We start from the raw sequence: 17,877 nt of genomic DNA on the forward strand, positions 1-17,877 counted from the left end.
TTATTATAATGTAATTAAAAAAAAAAAGTAACAAACTGCATTTGTCATGGTGTATTGAATCATGTTTTATTGTAAGTACTATAGTTCATTTTTATAAGCAATTGTATATGCATTTAATTTGTATTATGATAGTATAAAAGTAAAAAAAAAAAAAAAACAGGGCTTTGAAGTAACAGTGTATACTGTGTCTGATATACCATTTTTTTAAATTTCTTTTCACAGTAATTGCATTTTATTGCATTATGGGTTCACACTCATAAGATGAAAATTAGCAAGGACAATACATTATTTTTGGATTGTCATTTAGCGTTTGATATAAGAAAAATAATAATGCGTAGAAAAATAGAAAATCTATACATTTTACAGTGCTCATTCAAATGTCCTTTCTTGCTTGCCCATGCCTAAACTGATTTTATCATGCAGGTGACTTGGCATGCCGCCTTCAGTGAGTAAACTATATGGAGGTCTCAGATTAATATACTGTATTAAAATGATATTTGACATGCAGTTCCACTCACTACATGGTTGCTTTATCACATTTAAGCAAATGTTAAGCATTACAATCAGTGCTATATATTAACTGAGTAGCATCACCATTTCATTCACTGTTTTTTTGAAGGATTAGTACCAAAGTCTGAGCTTTCACCCTTTTCAACCTCAGATGGAAGCTCTTCTGATGAAGGGTTTTGGTCATTATTTGTGTGTTGTGCATTAGTGGCCCTTGAGGCATCTTCTGGTTTCGCTTGTTGTTCAGAACCAGCACCAGTATATGGATTTTCCTTCCCAAAGTTGAAGAGTTTGCCAGGATTGAAGGACTTGCTGGGAGACTGTGATTTCTCATGGCTCCCATGTGTAGCTGCTTGTGCGACTGCTGCAGCAGCTTCCTTTTTTAACTCTTGGGATTTGAGGAACTTCAGAAAACCTGGAAGTTTGGCCTCACCACTTGTGGGAGAAGTGGTAGAGGTGAATTTACCCTGAAGTGGGATTATCTGTTTAAGTTTCATTACATTATTGTTGCCTAAAAGGGAGCTGGGTCTCTTGAGTTTATCTCCTCCGGAGCTGAACTTGGCCCCTGGGCTTTTTTCATGGTGATGGTCTTCACCTCTGTTTAGATTGGACTTGTCTTGATCTTGTCGTGCCAATTCCTCTGCCAATTTTTGATGCTCCTCTTCTTCTTCAGACTTCCTACGTTGCTGCTGCTGGTGCTGCTGAGCGAGGCGTTCATGTTTCTGATGGAGAAATAGACAATGATACACCCTTTTAACGCAACAAAACGTTAATTTTTTTCATCTCAATGTGATGATATACACATTAAAATTACATTTAGTGTTTTATTTGTACATTTTTTTTAGACAAAACCAAGTTTTAGTATCTGTTGAATATGTACTGGTTATCAGTTACGATATGAAATATGAATATACATTACAATGGTTATTGTTAGTCTATGCTCATCATGTGCTGTGCTACCTTGAGAGCCTCTCTTCGCTGATATTCAAGTTTGGCCATCTCATCTGCCACCCAGTTTGGAATATCAGGAATTGCAATATGAATTATATATTTGAGCAGAATGGCAAAGTGCTGAAAAACATATGAGAAAGAGTTGCATTCAATTTACTACACTTTATACATAATTTAGCCAATTGTTACATAATGTATATAACAATATAATTTTTTTTTAAAGAAATTAATACTTTTATTTAGCAAGATCTTATCAGAAGACATTTACAGTGTTACAAAGGATTTCTATTTCAAATCCTGTTCTTTTGAAATATCTATTCCTATATCAAGGTTTTCAAAAAAATATTAAGCAGCACAACTGTTTTTAACATATATTGTTAATAATATAAAATTTGTTTCTTGGGCATTATTAGAATGATTTCTGAAGGATCATGTAACACTAAAGACTGGAGTAATGGCTGCTGAAAATTCTGAAATAGGCTGTTTTAAAATGTAATAAAATTTCACAATATTACTGTTTTTACTGTGATTTTTGATCAAATAAATGCAGCCTTGTTGAGCATATTCTAATTTCAAAACACTCCTTACAAAATTTTTTTTTAAATCTTACTGACCACAAACTTTTTTTTTGCAGTTTTTTGCTATTCTCTCTTACCTCTAACACTACAACAGAGATAATGGCCATCTCAGGGCTCAACCAGGGGAAGAGTCGTTGCAGCTGTCCACACTGGCCAATAAGGTAACAGTTCACAATTATTGCGATCAGACCCATTGCCTCCATTGCGGTCTGTTTAAATTTTAAGAACAAACAAAAGCAAATGAACACAAACAAGAAATATAATCTGCTATGAATAATTAATTAAGCAATTACTCTGAATGGATCTCCTGACCTGCCATTGTCCAATGTTTTCAACCCTTTGCCCAAAGGGTCTCTGGAGGCCTGTGCAAAGTTTTAAGGCATCACTTCGTATTTCGACAATGTTGTTTATGAGGGCACACATGGCTGCCAGAGGAAATGCAGAGGAGAAGAGCACAACATAGCCAAACTGTATGAACATCTCCTGGTAATCCTGAAGAGTATCCTGCAAGTCGAAATAAAAGAAAATGGTCTTGTTTTTGAACAAACCAGCCATTGGGTTCGGAAAGTAGCAAATACAGTAAGTCACAAACTTTTTTTCATCAACAATTTCATCAGCTGGTCAGACCGATGATCTATCTAGATGGAGGAGCACAAACCTCATAAGTTAGCATGCAACTTTCAATCTCCGGTTGGGTCAAAACAGTAGATTCATTCTCCTCTGGAGGATCCATCCAGGACATTTTCTTTTCCGTACTGTTGTTTTCCCCAGCAGATTTGGTCTTTCTTCTCTGGGTTCCTTGAGGTTTACTCACAGAATCATCCATGTCTCTGTCATCATCATCGTCATCATCATCACGTATATCAAATATCAAGGATGGATCCATTCCTTCCTCCACAAGGGTAGGACTGCCATCGTCCTGTAAGCTGGCCTGTGTCGGTGCTTCCACAACCTTGTCCTTGTACTCCACCTTCTCAGTGAAGCTGACCTTCCTTTGCTTTAGTCCAGCATCATCATCCCCTTCCTCCGTTTTGGGAACTCTGTAGCTGGCGATTAAACTCCTCCTTTCTCTCTTTTCTGATTGCTCTGGAGGTGAGCCACTTTTATTCGCATCCAGACTGGCTTGGCAAGTCAGTCGTATCCTTTGCACTATTAAATGACTATAGTTCAGGAGCATGGTTTGAATTAAGTCCCATAATGTCCTCAGAGCACCTAATTTATGGTGCTCATAGAGATACGGCTGCAACACTTCTTTGATATTTTGTAGAAATTGGCGGAAGATCAACAACGTGGCCAGCATCTGTAAATTAAAGAGTTATTTTTTGTCTGGCCTGCAGAATGATTCATTCATGACACTTTGTTGCTTTAACATTATTCTGTCGTCTGTGTATTACCTCTTTTAACCGCTCCATGTCTTTGAGATAAAATCCAATGTAGAAAAGGCTGAGGTAAGAATTTATGAACTGAAACTTTAAAATGCAGAACACGATATTTAACCATTACAGATACACACAATACTTCATAAATTCATCAAATACACTGATTGCACAGTATGCTGATACATTAATAAACTGAACATCTCCTGGTATATATAAATAGATTAAATAAAGCATTAAACTTACAAAAACAGTTTTGAGGATGAGATTATTGTCATAAGTGCTTTGAAGTCTGTAGTTTTCTGTTAAAATTGAAAAATGAACAAACGGGTGTCACGGAGGAAAAAACAAGCTGTGAAATAACTAAAAATGCAAGTTTGCTGCTAATTTAATGACCCAAATTATGGCTAAATTCAGTAACACATACTGTGTAATGAAAATCCAAATACACATTTAATGTTGTAAAGGTTATAAGCAGATTTAAGTCTTACCCATATCATTGAGCCAGAGAGCAATTTTCTTGTACACTTCATCACATATAGTAACAGTTACAGCCAGAAGAAATTTTGGAAAAAATCTACACATGCTTGGCAACTCCTTTGTTTCCATGACAAATTCCTATAAGAGACAGAAGTCATAAATCATGTATATCCATAAACAATGTTTAGTTGAATATGGAAAACAAATATATTCAAAACTTCATTGCGGAGTTTTTGAAATAATCTGCTGTAGCAAGTTTTGTAACAAACGTTACAGAGTATCCTTACTTGAAGCTCCAGGCAGATAAACATGGCCAAGCAGACGAAGCAGAGACAGAGGATGCAGATGGGAAAGCTGACCAACCAGCGGAACATTCTCCTCTTCCAGGGTGGGTAGAAAAACTCTTCACAGCCTGTCACCGGACTGCAACGCTTAATTCCCTGATATACATGTAGCAAAAATTACAGTTCAGGCCAGAAAACACTGGTGGAAAGTATAAACAAATCACTACTCTTCAGAGTTTTGGGGTCAGACTCAGTAATACACTACCAGTCAAAAGTTTTTAAACAGTAAGATTTCTAATGTTTTTAAAGAATTCTCTTTTGCTCACCAAGCCTCCATTTATTTGATCCAAAATACAGCAAAAGCAGTAATATTGTGAAATATATTTGCTATTTAAAATAACTTCTATTTTCAATATATTTTAGAATGTAATTTATTCCTGTGATCAAAGCAGGTTTTCAGCATCATTACTCCAGTCTCCAGTGTCACAACCAACTGTTGGTTCCACTTTTTGAGTATAAAAAAAAAAAAAAAGTTATGTAAGTTTATGAAAATATAAAATGTAAAAATTAAAATATTTATATTTTACAAAACATGTTTTACTCTAAAACTGAAGAAGCTGTGTTCCAAATTTGAGGTTGATATCTCAAAAAATGAGCTTTCAGTGAAATTTTGTTTGGGCGTAGTACCAAGCTTTTCCACTAGATGACCATCAAACTCCTTTAGTAACCATATAAGGGCAGCCTCATTTCCATATATGGTTTGAGTGATCTGAAACATGTCTTTCCATACTTTTCTCAATATTTATGACGTAGACATCACATTCAGAAGTATTAAGGGTAGTATGTCAGTATTTGATTTCAATTCAACCTCTAAAAAATGCATAAAAGACATGCAACAAGAACCCTGGACGTACATTATAGTTCACGCTGCATCAAAAATTTATAATCTATTGTTTTTTCTTTATATTCAAAACACTTTTAGACCTTTTTTTCTCAAAAAATAGAATGAGTGTTATCTTTTGAACACTTGACATGAACATGAATGAAGATTTTTCATGATTTTCATGATGTCAGAACTCGCTCTCTGACTCTGATGAGTACTCTTCTTACAAATTAATAAATTACAGTTGCTCTGTAAAATATTTCAAAAATCACCAAATATGAAAACTAGAGTCTTTAAGCTTTCAAACGACATATAGTTTGTCAAGATTGCTTTAGGTTCAGACTAAGATATTACGGTTTAAAACATGTAATGGCAAGTGGGCCCCCACTGGTGGGCCCGTGACAGTTAACAGGTTAAATTGATTAAAAATGATGATAAAGACATTTATAATGTTACAAAGGATTTCTATTTCAGATCAATGCTGTTATTCTGAACTTTTAATTAATCAAAGCAACCTGAAAAAAAAACTACCTAGCTGTTTTCAACATAATAATAAATGTTTTTGAGCAGAAAATCGGAATAATAGAATGATTTCTGAAGGATCATGTGACTGGAGTAATGCTGCTAAAAATTCATGAAATCACAGGAATAAATTACATTTTAAAATATATTCAAATGGAAAGTTATTTTAAGTAGTAAAAAATATTTCAAAATTGTACTGTTTTTGCTGTACTTTGGTTTAAATAAATGCAGGCTTGGTGAGCAGAAGAGACTTCTTTAAAAAACAGTTATACACGGAACAAAATTATAAACGCCACACTTGTTTTTGCCCCCATTTTTCATGAGCTGAACTCAAAAATCTAAGACTTTTTCTATGTACACAAAAGGCCTATTTCTCTCAAATATTGTTCACAAATCTGTCTAAATCTGTGTTAGTGAGCACTTCTCCTTTGCCGAGATAATCCATCCACCTCACAGGTGTGGCATATCAAGATGCTGATTAGACAGCATGATTATTGCACAGGTGTGCCTTAGGCTGACCACAATAAAAGGCCACTCTAAAATGTGGGGGGGGGCTTATCTCCTTCGTATAGAGTTGATCAGGTTGTTGATTGTGGCCTGTGAAATGTTGGTCCACTCTTCAATGACTGTGTGAAGTTGCTGGATATTGGCAGGAACTGGAACACGCTGTCGTATTTGGCGATCCAGAGCATCCCAAGCATGCTCAATGGGTGATATGTCTGGTGAGTATGCTGGCCATGCAAGAACTGGGATGTTTTCAGCTTCCAGGAATTGTGTACAGATCCTTGCAACATGGGGGCGTGCATTATCATGCTGCAACATGAGGTGATGGTGGTGGATGAATGGCACAACAATGTGCCTCAGGATCTCGTCACGGTATCTCTGTGCATTCAAAATGGCATCAATAAAATGCACCTGTGTTCGTTGTCCATAACATACTCCTGCCCATACCATAACCCCAACGCCACCATGGGCCACTCGATCCACAACGTTGACATCAGCAAACCGCTCACCCACACGACGCCATACACGCTGTCTGCCATCTGCCCTGTACAGTGAAAACCGGGATTCATCCGTGAAGAGAACACCTCTCCAAAGTTTTATCACACAGCACAATGCCACAGATGTCGCAAGTTTTGAGGGAGCGTGCAATTGGCATGCTGACTGCAGGAATGCCCACCAGAGCTGTTGCCCGTGAATTGAATGTTCATTTCTCTACCATAAGCCATCTCCAAAGGTGTTTCAGAGAATTTGGCAGTACATCCAACCAGCCTCACAACCGCAGACCACGTGTAACCACACCAGCCCAGGACCTCCACATCCAGCATCTTCACCTCCAAGATCGTCTGAGACCAGCCACCCAGACAGCTGCTGCAACAATCGGTTTGCATAACCAAAGAATTTCTGCACACACTGTTAGAAACCGTCTCAGGGAAGCTCATCTGCTCGTTGTCCTCATCGGGGTCTCGACCTGACTGCAGTTCGTCGTCGTAACCGATTTGAGTGGGCAAATGCTCACATTCGATGGCGTCTGGCACTTTGGAGAGGTGTTCTCTTCACGGATGAATCCCGGTTTTCACTGTACAGGGCAGATGGCAGACAGCGTGTATGGCGTCGTGTGGGTGAGCGGTTTGCTGATGTCAACGTTGTGGATCGAGTGGCCCATGGTGGCGTTGGGGTTATGGTATGGGCAGGAGTATGTTATGGACAACGAACACAGGTGCATTTTATTGATGCCATTTTGAATGCACAGAGATACCGTGACGAGATCCTGAGGCCCATTGTTGTGCCATTCATCCACCACCATCACCTCATGTTGCAGCATGATAATGCACGCCCCCATGTTGCAAGGATCTGTACACAATTCCTGGAAGCTGAAAACATCCCAGTTCTTGCATGGCCAGCATACTCACCAGACATATCACCCATTGAGCATGTTTGGGATGCTCTGGATCGCCAAATACGACAGCGTGTTCCAGTTCCTGCCAATATCCAGCAACTTCACACAGTCATTGAAGAGTGGACCAACATTTCACAGGCCACAATCAACAACCTGATCAACTCTATACGAAGGAGATAAGCCCCCACATTTTAGAGTGGCCTTTTATTGTGGCCAGCCTAAGGCACACCTGTGCAATAATTATGCTGTCTAATCAGCATCCTGATATGCCACACCTGTGAGGTGGTTGGATTATCTCGGCCAAGGAGAAGTGCTCACTAACACAGATTTAGACAGATTTGTGAACAATATTTGAGAGAAATAGGCCTTTTGTGTACATAGAAAAAGTCTTAGATCTTTGAGTTCAGCTCATGAAAAATGGGGGAAAAAACAAGTGTTGCGTTTATAATTTTGTTCAGTGTATATATATATTATACACAGCGGGTAAAATAAGTATTGAACACGTCACCATTTTTCTCAGTAAATACATTTCTAAAGGTGCTGTTGACATGAAACTTTCACCAGATGTCGGTAACACCCAAGTAATCCATACATACAAAGAAAACAATACAAATAAGTTCAGAAATTAAGTTCTGTGCAATAAGATGGAATGACCCAAGGAAAAAGTATTAAACATGCTTACTGAAATTGATTTAATACTTCGTACAAAAGCCTATGTTGGTAATGACAGCTTCAAGACGCCTCCTGTATGGAGAAACTAGTCGCATGCATTGCTCAGATGTGATTTTGGCCCATTCTTCCACACAAACAGTCTTCAAATCTTGAAGGTTCCACTGGCCTCTTCTATGAACTCTGATCTTTAGTTCTTTCCATAGATTTTCTATTGGATTCAAGTCAGGTGATTGGCTGGCCATCTAGCAGCTTTGCTTTCTTTCTCTGAAACCAATAGAGAGTTTCCTTGGCTGTGTGTTTGGGATCATTGTCTCGCTGAAATGTCCTGGTAGATGGCAGCAGATTTTTATCAAGAATGTCTCGGTACATTTTTTTATTCCTACTTCCTTCAACCATATGCATTTTGCCAGTGCTACACCATGATGTTTTGGGGTGATGTGCAGTGCCATTTGACCTCCAAACATGATGTGTATTATGGCATCCAAAGTGTACAATTTTTTGTCTCATCTGACCAGACTATATTCTGCCAGTATTTCATAGGCTTGTCTAAATGTTGTGCAGCAAACTTTAAACGAGCTTCAGCATGCTTTTTCTTTAACAATAGAGCCTTGCGTGATGAACGTGCATACAAGCCACGGTGGTTGAGTGCATTACTTATTGTTTTCTTTGAAACAATTATACAAGCTAATTCCAGGTCTTTCTGAAGCTCTCCACAAGTGATCATTGGCTCTTGGACAACTCTTCACTCCTCTGTCAGAAATCTTGAGAGGAGCACCTGGTCGTGGCCGGTTTATGGTGTAATAATGTTCTTTCCACCTCTGGATTATGGCCCCAACAGTGCTCATTGGAACATTCAGAAGTATAGAAATACTTCTGTAACCAATGCCATCAGTATGTTTTGCAACAATAACGTTGCGAAGGTCTTGAGAAAGGTCATGAAATGTTTCTTGTGTTGAAGAAGTTTCTTGTTTCTTCATGTTGGTCATGAGACACCTTTTTTTATAGGCCATCAGTTGGGACTGAAGCAGCTAATATTAATTTCCACTGACAAGGGGCAGGATTGCTTTATAATTACTGGTGTCTTGGATCTCCATGACTTTTTGCACCTCCCTTTCTTCATGTGTTCAATTCTTTTTCCCTGTGTCATTCCACTTTATTACACAGAACTTAAATTTCTGAACTTATTTGTATGTATGGATTACTTGGATTGTTACCGACATCTGGTGAAAATTTCATGTCAACAGCACTTTTAGAAATATATTTACTGAGAAAAATGGTGACGTGTTCAATACTTATTTTACCCGCTGTATGTATATATATATTTATTAAAACCTTTATTCAGTTAGGAAGCATTAAACTGATCTATGATTTCTATTTCAAATAAATACTGTTCTTTTAAACATTCTATTTATCAAAGAGTCTTGACCACTAATCACTATATTTCAATATTAGTATATTAGAATGACTTATAAATAGAGGTGGTCATTAATGACCTTCACCTGCTGTTATCAAACATTTTGTGTCTAATAATTTAAGGTTCTATAAAAATGATGTCAGCACACCCGAAACTGTGGACGGGGTTCCTCTAGTGACTCTGCTGGGGTGTCCAGCGTTCCCCACTTATATGCCAGTTCTGCTTCCCGCCGCTTCCATCTCTCCAGGAAGAGCGTTGCCCACACAACATTGAAAAGGGCAAACACCACACAGCAGATATCCTGACTTGTCTGCATATCGAAAAAGGTTGGTGATAAAACCGTGCCTTCTAACCAAATAACAAGCTCTTGTATACTTTCTATACTTCCATTCTATTGTGATATCAAGGAAAACAACCTGCCTGATCAGACTCAGCAAAGATCCAGAGCAGAAAGCCAATCACTGCTGGATACAGCATAGAGTTGGTGTAAAAGCCCAACCAAGCAAAGTACATGCCAATCTTCACACCAAAATAATCACACACGTCATCTGTCAGGAATGGGACAACAAAACAATTAGACTTAATCTGCTTTTTTTGCAATATAACAATATGAATAAAATCTGCCACGTTTGCATAATTATAAGGGCAAAATAGGGCTACCTATTTTGTTACCCCAAGATAAAAGGCCCTGTTGATTTGATTTTTATATTGTTAGATTAGCGCTAAGGTGAAATGAAAACCACATTACAGTGAAATATGCCTCAACTAACAACATAGTTCCAAAATGAATCACGTTTCCTTATAAGAGGGGCTCCTTCTTAGAGATCTCATTACACACAACAAAACATGTAGTGGCTTGTAGTTTGCATTAAGAATTCATACTGTAGCTAGCACTTCATATTTGCTCATTGCAAATCGGCCTGTACTGAAGAAAGCAGGTAGGTAAACATAAGTTTGTTTGCTAAAGGAAGAGCCTTGACCCGAAGCCTCGTTATACAACCATTGAAAGGCACCAACCATTTCAGAATAACTAAAAGGTAGTTGAGTCCTGTGCATGTTGGCAAAAACACAGGAGTTCTCACCTAGAGGCTGCCTCTCACAGACTGCCTGAACCCAGGACGTCATCAGCTGATTTAGGATTCTCTGCTCATGAAGAGGAAACATTTGAAGAATCACACCTCTGGCTATAAGCTCTGGTACTGCAAAGGACAAACAAAATTTTGATCAGATTCGGGGGGAAAAAAACATGAATTCTTAAACTTGATGAACATTTTAGAAGAAAAGAAATGTTAAAATATCTACTGATTGGTTGGCCCTCCAGGAAGTGAATGTTATGAAGGGCTTCGCCATGTTTCGCCCGCAGATTATCCAACCAATATTTGATAATACTCTGACGCTCCTAAAGAAATAACAGAAAAATCGAAACGATCTCATGAGAAAATGTTATTTGTACGGAAACATGCGATTTAAAAAAAGGTAAGCGATGAAGGTCCTCCTTTAAACCTAACCATCAGTGGGGTATAAACAGATTGTATGAAAATGTATGACTGAGATTGTACTAATTCATACAAATTTCGCCACCAGTTTGCCAAAACATAAACTAGTTATGAAATGCCATTAGATTGTGTTGGAAAAACCTTTATGACATTGGACATCTAATGATTTCATATGAGAAGACAAGAAATGAGAGCTTAATGGCAGACCTGTGATGTGAAGAAACACAGCTCACTCTCGATGTTTTCATAGATGTCATCCTCCTCGCATGAAAACCTGCGAGTGCCGCCTCCGTAGCGTGGCTTCACTGCCTTTTGCATTCCCATCTGTTCAGCTCCACGCAACAAGCTTCAGACAAAAAACAACAATCATTCTAATGCTGTATTTATGTAGGACCCAGTGACCATCTGTCAAATGTTTCAGACATTTTATATGGAAAAATACAATACAATAACTGTGATGAGATGAGTCGAGCAGGTTTTCTACTGTGTCTTACTTCTCAAAGGTTGAGGTAATGAAGAATGCATAGGTGTGCGTGTATTTATGCTGCCGGATCTGGATTCTGACTTGTGGAATTCCCAACCGGATTTGGTTAAGTAACCATAACAGTGTATGGTCATCTGTGGTGTCTGTGGAAAAGACGATAACATGCTGAAATATGTCCAGTTATGATCAGTAAAGCAAAGAAATTCACATTTTATTATCACACTTTATTTTTAAATATTTTGTAGTAGATGTAAAAAGATGTACAAAATGCACAATTACATTCATACTTTAAGGTAGAAAATGTTACAAATATAACATTTGTGATATGAAGCTGACAAAAAACATCTACATCAATCAATAACTGTATTAGTGCAAACGAGCAAAACTGAAAGACATAAGCTCCATACCTGGGAATGTCATAAGAACATCACAGTTTTCAGTGGGTGCCATTGTGATCGTAGTTTTATGCTTCATGAGGTACTGTCTGGCATGAAAGAGACGACCTCTGAGCAATTTCTCTGTTGCAAGAGAAACAAAAAAGAAGTTATTCTTGTAATGGTATAGTTATAGTAATCATTATGTTTGTGATGTGTGTTCAGATGTTTTAGTGGTTGTATATATATTATTAACTATACTAAATGTATGTGTATGTATGAATATATATATATATATAATAACCTATATATTACACACACACACACACCACACCTTATTTTTCAGTTTAATTTTTTTTTTCACGTATCTGGTATCCGGGGCCATACACTTCCAGGTTTTTTTAGCTGTACAAAACAGCTCTTTTTGCTGCTTGATATTGTAAACTGGTGTTTCTTACACTGTAAAATGTGATAAGTTGACTTAACTTAAAAAAATTTAGGAAACCCGTTGACTTAGAATTATTAAGTAAATAATCATTTTAAAAAAAGAAAGTTAAGTGAACTTGACAATTCACTTAACATTTTTTTTATTATTTAAAAATTTTAAGGCAATGGGTTTCCTCAATTTTTTTAAGTTAAGTCAACTTATCACTTTTTACAGTGTACCATATTACATTAATGTATTAATAATAAACACACTACACTGTAAAAAAAAAAAAAAAAAGTTGAGCGAACTTAAAAAAAAATTTTTTACTAGCTTCAGCAGATTTTTGAGTTTGCTCAACTTAAAACAACAAGTTGAGAAAACTCAAAAATCTGCTGAAGCTGGTTGCCTTAAAATTTTAAGTTGGCTCAACTTTTTTTTTTTACAGTGTAGTCTGTAGTACAACAAACAGTTTTACCATTTACTGCACTTTGTTATTCTTTTCGTTATTTCCCTACAGTAGCTAATGAATTGAAAATCTCGAACATTCACAGAAAACAGCTTGCTTACTTCAGTGTTGAAAAATAAGGTGGATATGTTTGTGTTTACAAAAAGAACCCAAAAATTGAATTAATTGCATCATTAAGGGCTTGAGTTACTTATCGTATAGTTACTATATATGTCCACTAAAACATCTGCAAACACATCACAAACCACTCAGCTTTCCATTTGAGCTGTCATCCTATTAATGTCAAACCAAACAAACATTTCAACAGAGTCGTTGTCCACATCCACAGAAACCAAGCCTATTTTTACACTTACCCAAATCCTTTAAGCTCACTATTATGCCCAGAAATATGTTTTTTTGTGGAAAGTGTTGCTTTAATGGGATAAGAGAGCTATTGTTATGTGGCAAATTCAGTCAAGTTGCCGTTTCATTTACCATAACCAATACATTAAACACAACAACTCTTGTTGTTGTTGTTGGAGGAAACAGAGTCCTTGTGTGAGAGATGTTATCAGTTTTCTGACCACTGTGTCACAAACTATGCTCTTTTTTAGTGACAGTTACATGAAGTGTGAAGAAAATGATAAGTGAAGTTCACTTTGGCAGCCTATACAAAATTAAATTTCATGAGTTTTTGAAGAATTGAAAAAACGCATGCAAAAGTATGAGTCTGAGATATTACCTGATTGCAAGAGCTTTCACATATAAACACAGATTAGGACAGAAAGAAGAACTAGATAAAATAGTAGCTCATCATAAATGTTGAGTCCCATTTATGGCAAATATCCTACAATTGAACAGTGTGACATTATGAATATGCATTTTAGCTGCTGAGCAACTCAAGTGGTATTTAACACAATTATGGCTGAGTGACTGCATTGGAACATAATGAACATCAAGGGAGGATTTGTGGCATAACAAGCAGGATCAATGCACATATGGTGGAGAATGATTCTGCCTCAGGAAATATAGGGGTTATTAAAGTACAAATGTTTGAGAGACATAATGGTAATGATCTGAATGAGCAAAATTACAGATATTTTCATCAATAGGTAGGAAATGTTTTATGTATTATATGTCCACCACATACAGGTGAAGCGCCTATACCATTTAACACTTATACACAATGTCGACAGACGATAACGAACAGGCAAATAAGGTTTACTAGACAAATATTAGACCTTCATATCAGCCTTTTGTATTGTATTCTGCCCCTAATAGCTATCAATCTTGTCATACACTAGAGAGAAAATACACAGCGATACATAAACACGGATATCTTTGGTCTGAACTCACCTACTACAGCAGGATAACAACATGCGAGCGTCTGCATGACGGCTGTCTGAGTGTAACTCACCTAACACCGCCGAGGACATCGTGTGAGATCTTCGCTTTGCTCTGCTTTATGAATACGTCAGCTGTGCTGTTGCCGTCGTCGGTACTGGTGCTGAAACTGCACGGCCAGGTCCAGCAAGGCTTCCCCAGCGGCCAGAGCCTTTTCCAGATGCAAACAGGTGCAGAGAGTCCATTGACCACTGAATAAATCCTCAATCACATGCTGACATCGATCATCATCCATGGCGCTGTCAACACTCAGCAGATTTCCTCATCATTGTAGAAGAGCAGTTTTCAGATTCCATGTATTCGTACACTACGTTTGGCCGCGCAGCTCTATTATTTCGCTGTATTTCTCTGTTTTGTTTGCCTGTAAGTTGTTGTCAGTAAGTTGTTGCATGCGCCATCTGTCTCATCTTGACTGGAAAATTACGCAACGTGAGGTGCATTATTCATAGATGTACTGAAACGAGCCAATGAGAGTGAATGCGCAAAGATCTCGCGTACAAAGAGGTGGAAATTCAGTATAGGTAAGAGCAAAGACTGGATTTTGTAGCGATCTGAACATGTAATTATTGAACATATCGTCTTACTGAGGTTGTTTTGTACTTTGAGCTGCATTTCAGCCAATATTGATCACTTCTTCAAGGGTCATTCCATGAAATGAACTGTTTGGTGTCCCTTATCAATTCTAGTCCTGGGGGCCCCCTGCTCTGCACATTTTGGATGTCTCCCTTATTTAACACACCTGATTGAGATCAACAGCTCGTTAGTTTAGTTCATGGATCTCTCTCCTAACAAGCTGTTGATCTCAATCAGGTGAGTTAGGGAGACATGCAAAATGTGCAGAGCAGGGGCCCCCAGGACTGGAACTGAGAACCACTGGAGTAAGAAAAATAACCAGCAACATAAAGCTGATTCTTTTAGCTCCACATCAATAATAATCAATTAAAATGATTATATTTGATATATGTTATATTTAATTTTTATTCTTCTTTCTCAGTGTTGATGTCTTTTTGACCCCATGTTTGCCCCCATGTGTTTTTTTTTGTTTGTTTGTTTTTTTTTCGTTGATACATGTTTTTAGATTATAGTGGACAGGGCCATCCTTTGGGTGGTGGGCCCCGTGGTGAACGGACCGAGGGGGAAACACAAAGTACTTACCTGAAGTGTATGTATATGGTAACAAATAAGAAACACGGCTGTACTTAACAGTCGTACGTGCATGGTAATACAGACAAGTGTGGGTAATAATGGTCACTTACAGGTAGTGCCCGTACATGGTAACTAATTAGATACTTTACTGTACTTACTAATGTATATACATGGTAAATATGTAGTACTTACGGACAAGTGGGTACAAACAGGCAAGTCTTTACAGTATCCATATATGTGACCATGGACCACAAAACCAGTCTTAAGAAAATGAGATTTATAATGAGATTAATAAGCTTTCCACTGATGTATGGTTTGTTAGGTTCGGACAATATTTGAGATACAACTATTTAAAAATCTGGAATCTGAGGGTGCAAAAAAATCAAAATATTGAGAAAATTGCCTTTAAAGTTGACCAAATGAAGTTCTTAGCAATGCATATTACTAATCAAAAATGAAGTTTTAATATATTTATGGTTAGAAATTTACTAAATAGCTTCATGGAACATGATCTTTACTTAATATCCTAATGATTTTTGGCATAAGAGAAAAAATTATCATTTTGACCCATACAATGTATTTTTGGCTATTGCTACAAATATACCCCAGCGACTTAAGACTGGTTTTGTGGTCCAGGGTCACATATGGTAACTAACAAGACACATTACTGTACATACTAATGATATGTACATGGTAAATATGTAGCACCTACGGAAAAATGTGCTATTATGTGGTAACAAACAAGACACATACTGTACTTGGTATATACGGTACGATTGGTAAGTCCTAACCTTACCTAATAAAAAGAGGACTGTTTTTCAATTGCTTGGGTGGGACTGTTAATGCTAAATTTCTCTCCACAACAGTGCTTACAAAGTTTGAAGAATTGGTCATTCCTGTGTAATGTTTACGTGAAATGGTGCACTTTATTTTACAGTCCTTTTTCCATTTACTTACTATGTAAGTACTTGTGTATGTACCTATTAGTTAATGTACAGAATAAGTTGCGGTACTCAAGTTGGGGGTATAAACATGGACCAAGGTATTTATTGAGTAATTGATGGTAGATGTTACATAGTAAGTATATGGAAATAGGACTGTAAAATAAAGTGCACCAATTCACATAAACATTACACAGGAATTACCAATTCTTCAAACTTTGTAAGCACTCTTGTGGAGAGCAATTTAACATTGACACACACGTATTTGTACATATTTACCACGTGTATACCAAGTACAGTATGTGTCTTGTTTGTTACCACATAATAGCACATTTTTCCGTAGGTGCTACACATTTACCATGCACATACCATTAGTATGTACAGTAATGTGTCTTATTAGTTACTATATACGGATACTGTAAGGACGTGCCTGTTTGTACCCACTTGTCCGTAAGTACTACATATTTACCATGTACATACATTAGTAAGTACAGTAAAGTATCTAATTAGTTACCATGTTCGGGCACTACCTGTAAGTGACCGTTCTTACCCGGTTACAGCCGTGTTTCTTATTTGTTACCATGTACATACACCTCAGGTAAATACCTTGTGTTACCACTCATTTGCCTGTAGGTACAAGATATTTACCATGTATGTACCAGGGAAGTACACGTACTGTAAAATAAAGTGCTACCCTCTCAAGCTTTTGTTCTGAATATGAATCTGTCATCTTCTCCTAAGTGTAATCTCTGTTCGCAAGGATCTTTAAGGCACATTTTCGCATAGTTTTTTTGGGAGTGCCTCTCTTACCTTTTTGGTCTATATATTTGTTGGGTACTGAGATGTGCTTGACTCCGCACCATTTTTTCATGGATGACTTTTGGGACTTCACCTTGTCCGTCCAATAAAGATGTTTTCTGTTAGCTGCTCTCACAGCAGCAAAAAAAAAAATGTTAGTCAACCGTTGGAATCAATGGACAGACGAACCTGGACTGAGTATTTGTTGGACATTATCTCTATGGAACTCTCATCTTCTCATATGGATCTAATTAGTACATTTATGGAATTCAGCTTTTAATGTTGTGTCATCTTTTCTAAAATCCTTGTAAAAAATCACTTTATATTGTACTGTAAATCTACTTTTGTCAGTAGGGGGCAATCTTAAATCGTTAACCCTGCCACCAGGCTTTTGGTCACTAAACAACTGATTATTGAAAACGAGATGAAAAATAAAATGCTGTAAAAATATTAGCATTTAATGAAAGCACAAAATTAATTATAAAACTGTCACAAGATGCAGCTATTTAAAAACATTAAACTTTTTTAATTTTGCTTTTTTTCTAACAGAATGTTTTAAATCTTATAAATGTATAAAATTCACTCTAAAAATGGCCTTTTCAAAATAGAAGAGGCATCCATTTCATGGAATGACATTCAAAAAGTCACTGTCATTTAGAACCTAGACTAAATTATAATTGGTTTACGGATGACTGTTCAGTTTGACAAGCATGTAGGCCTATAATCATAACACTAACTGATAATTACATTGGCAGTCTACATCAGCAATCAAAGGCAGGACCCCTGACAATATTT

General features: G+C 37.1%; 1 protein-coding gene across 1 annotated transcript; it reads right to left on the reverse strand.

Moving 5' to 3' along the window:
• Positions 1–35: 35 nt before the first annotated feature.
• Positions 36–14,883, reverse strand: ano8a (anoctamin 8a). Its single transcript, XM_058747899.1, has 17 exons — positions 14,211–14,883; positions 11,955–12,065; positions 11,558–11,690; positions 11,271–11,409; positions 10,870–10,966; positions 10,650–10,766; positions 9,988–10,115; positions 9,716–9,877; positions 4,180–4,332; positions 3,904–4,030; positions 3,659–3,714; positions 3,431–3,505; positions 2,695–3,336; positions 2,349–2,540; positions 2,114–2,245; positions 1,468–1,578; positions 36–1,229 (listed from the first exon to the last, which is right to left on the reverse strand). The coding sequence occupies exons 1-17, from the start codon at positions 14,227–14,229 to the stop codon at positions 603–605; spliced, it is 3,021 nt and encodes a 1,006-aa protein (XP_058603882.1). The 5' UTR covers positions 14,230–14,883; the 3' UTR covers positions 36–602.
• Positions 14,884–17,877: the final 2,994 nt, after the last annotated feature.

This window comes from Onychostoma macrolepis, chromosome 02, assembly GCF_012432095.1.
Source record: "Onychostoma macrolepis isolate SWU-2019 chromosome 02, ASM1243209v1, whole genome shotgun sequence".
NCBI classification, from domain to species: domain Eukaryota; kingdom Metazoa; phylum Chordata; class Actinopteri; order Cypriniformes; family Cyprinidae; genus Onychostoma; species Onychostoma macrolepis.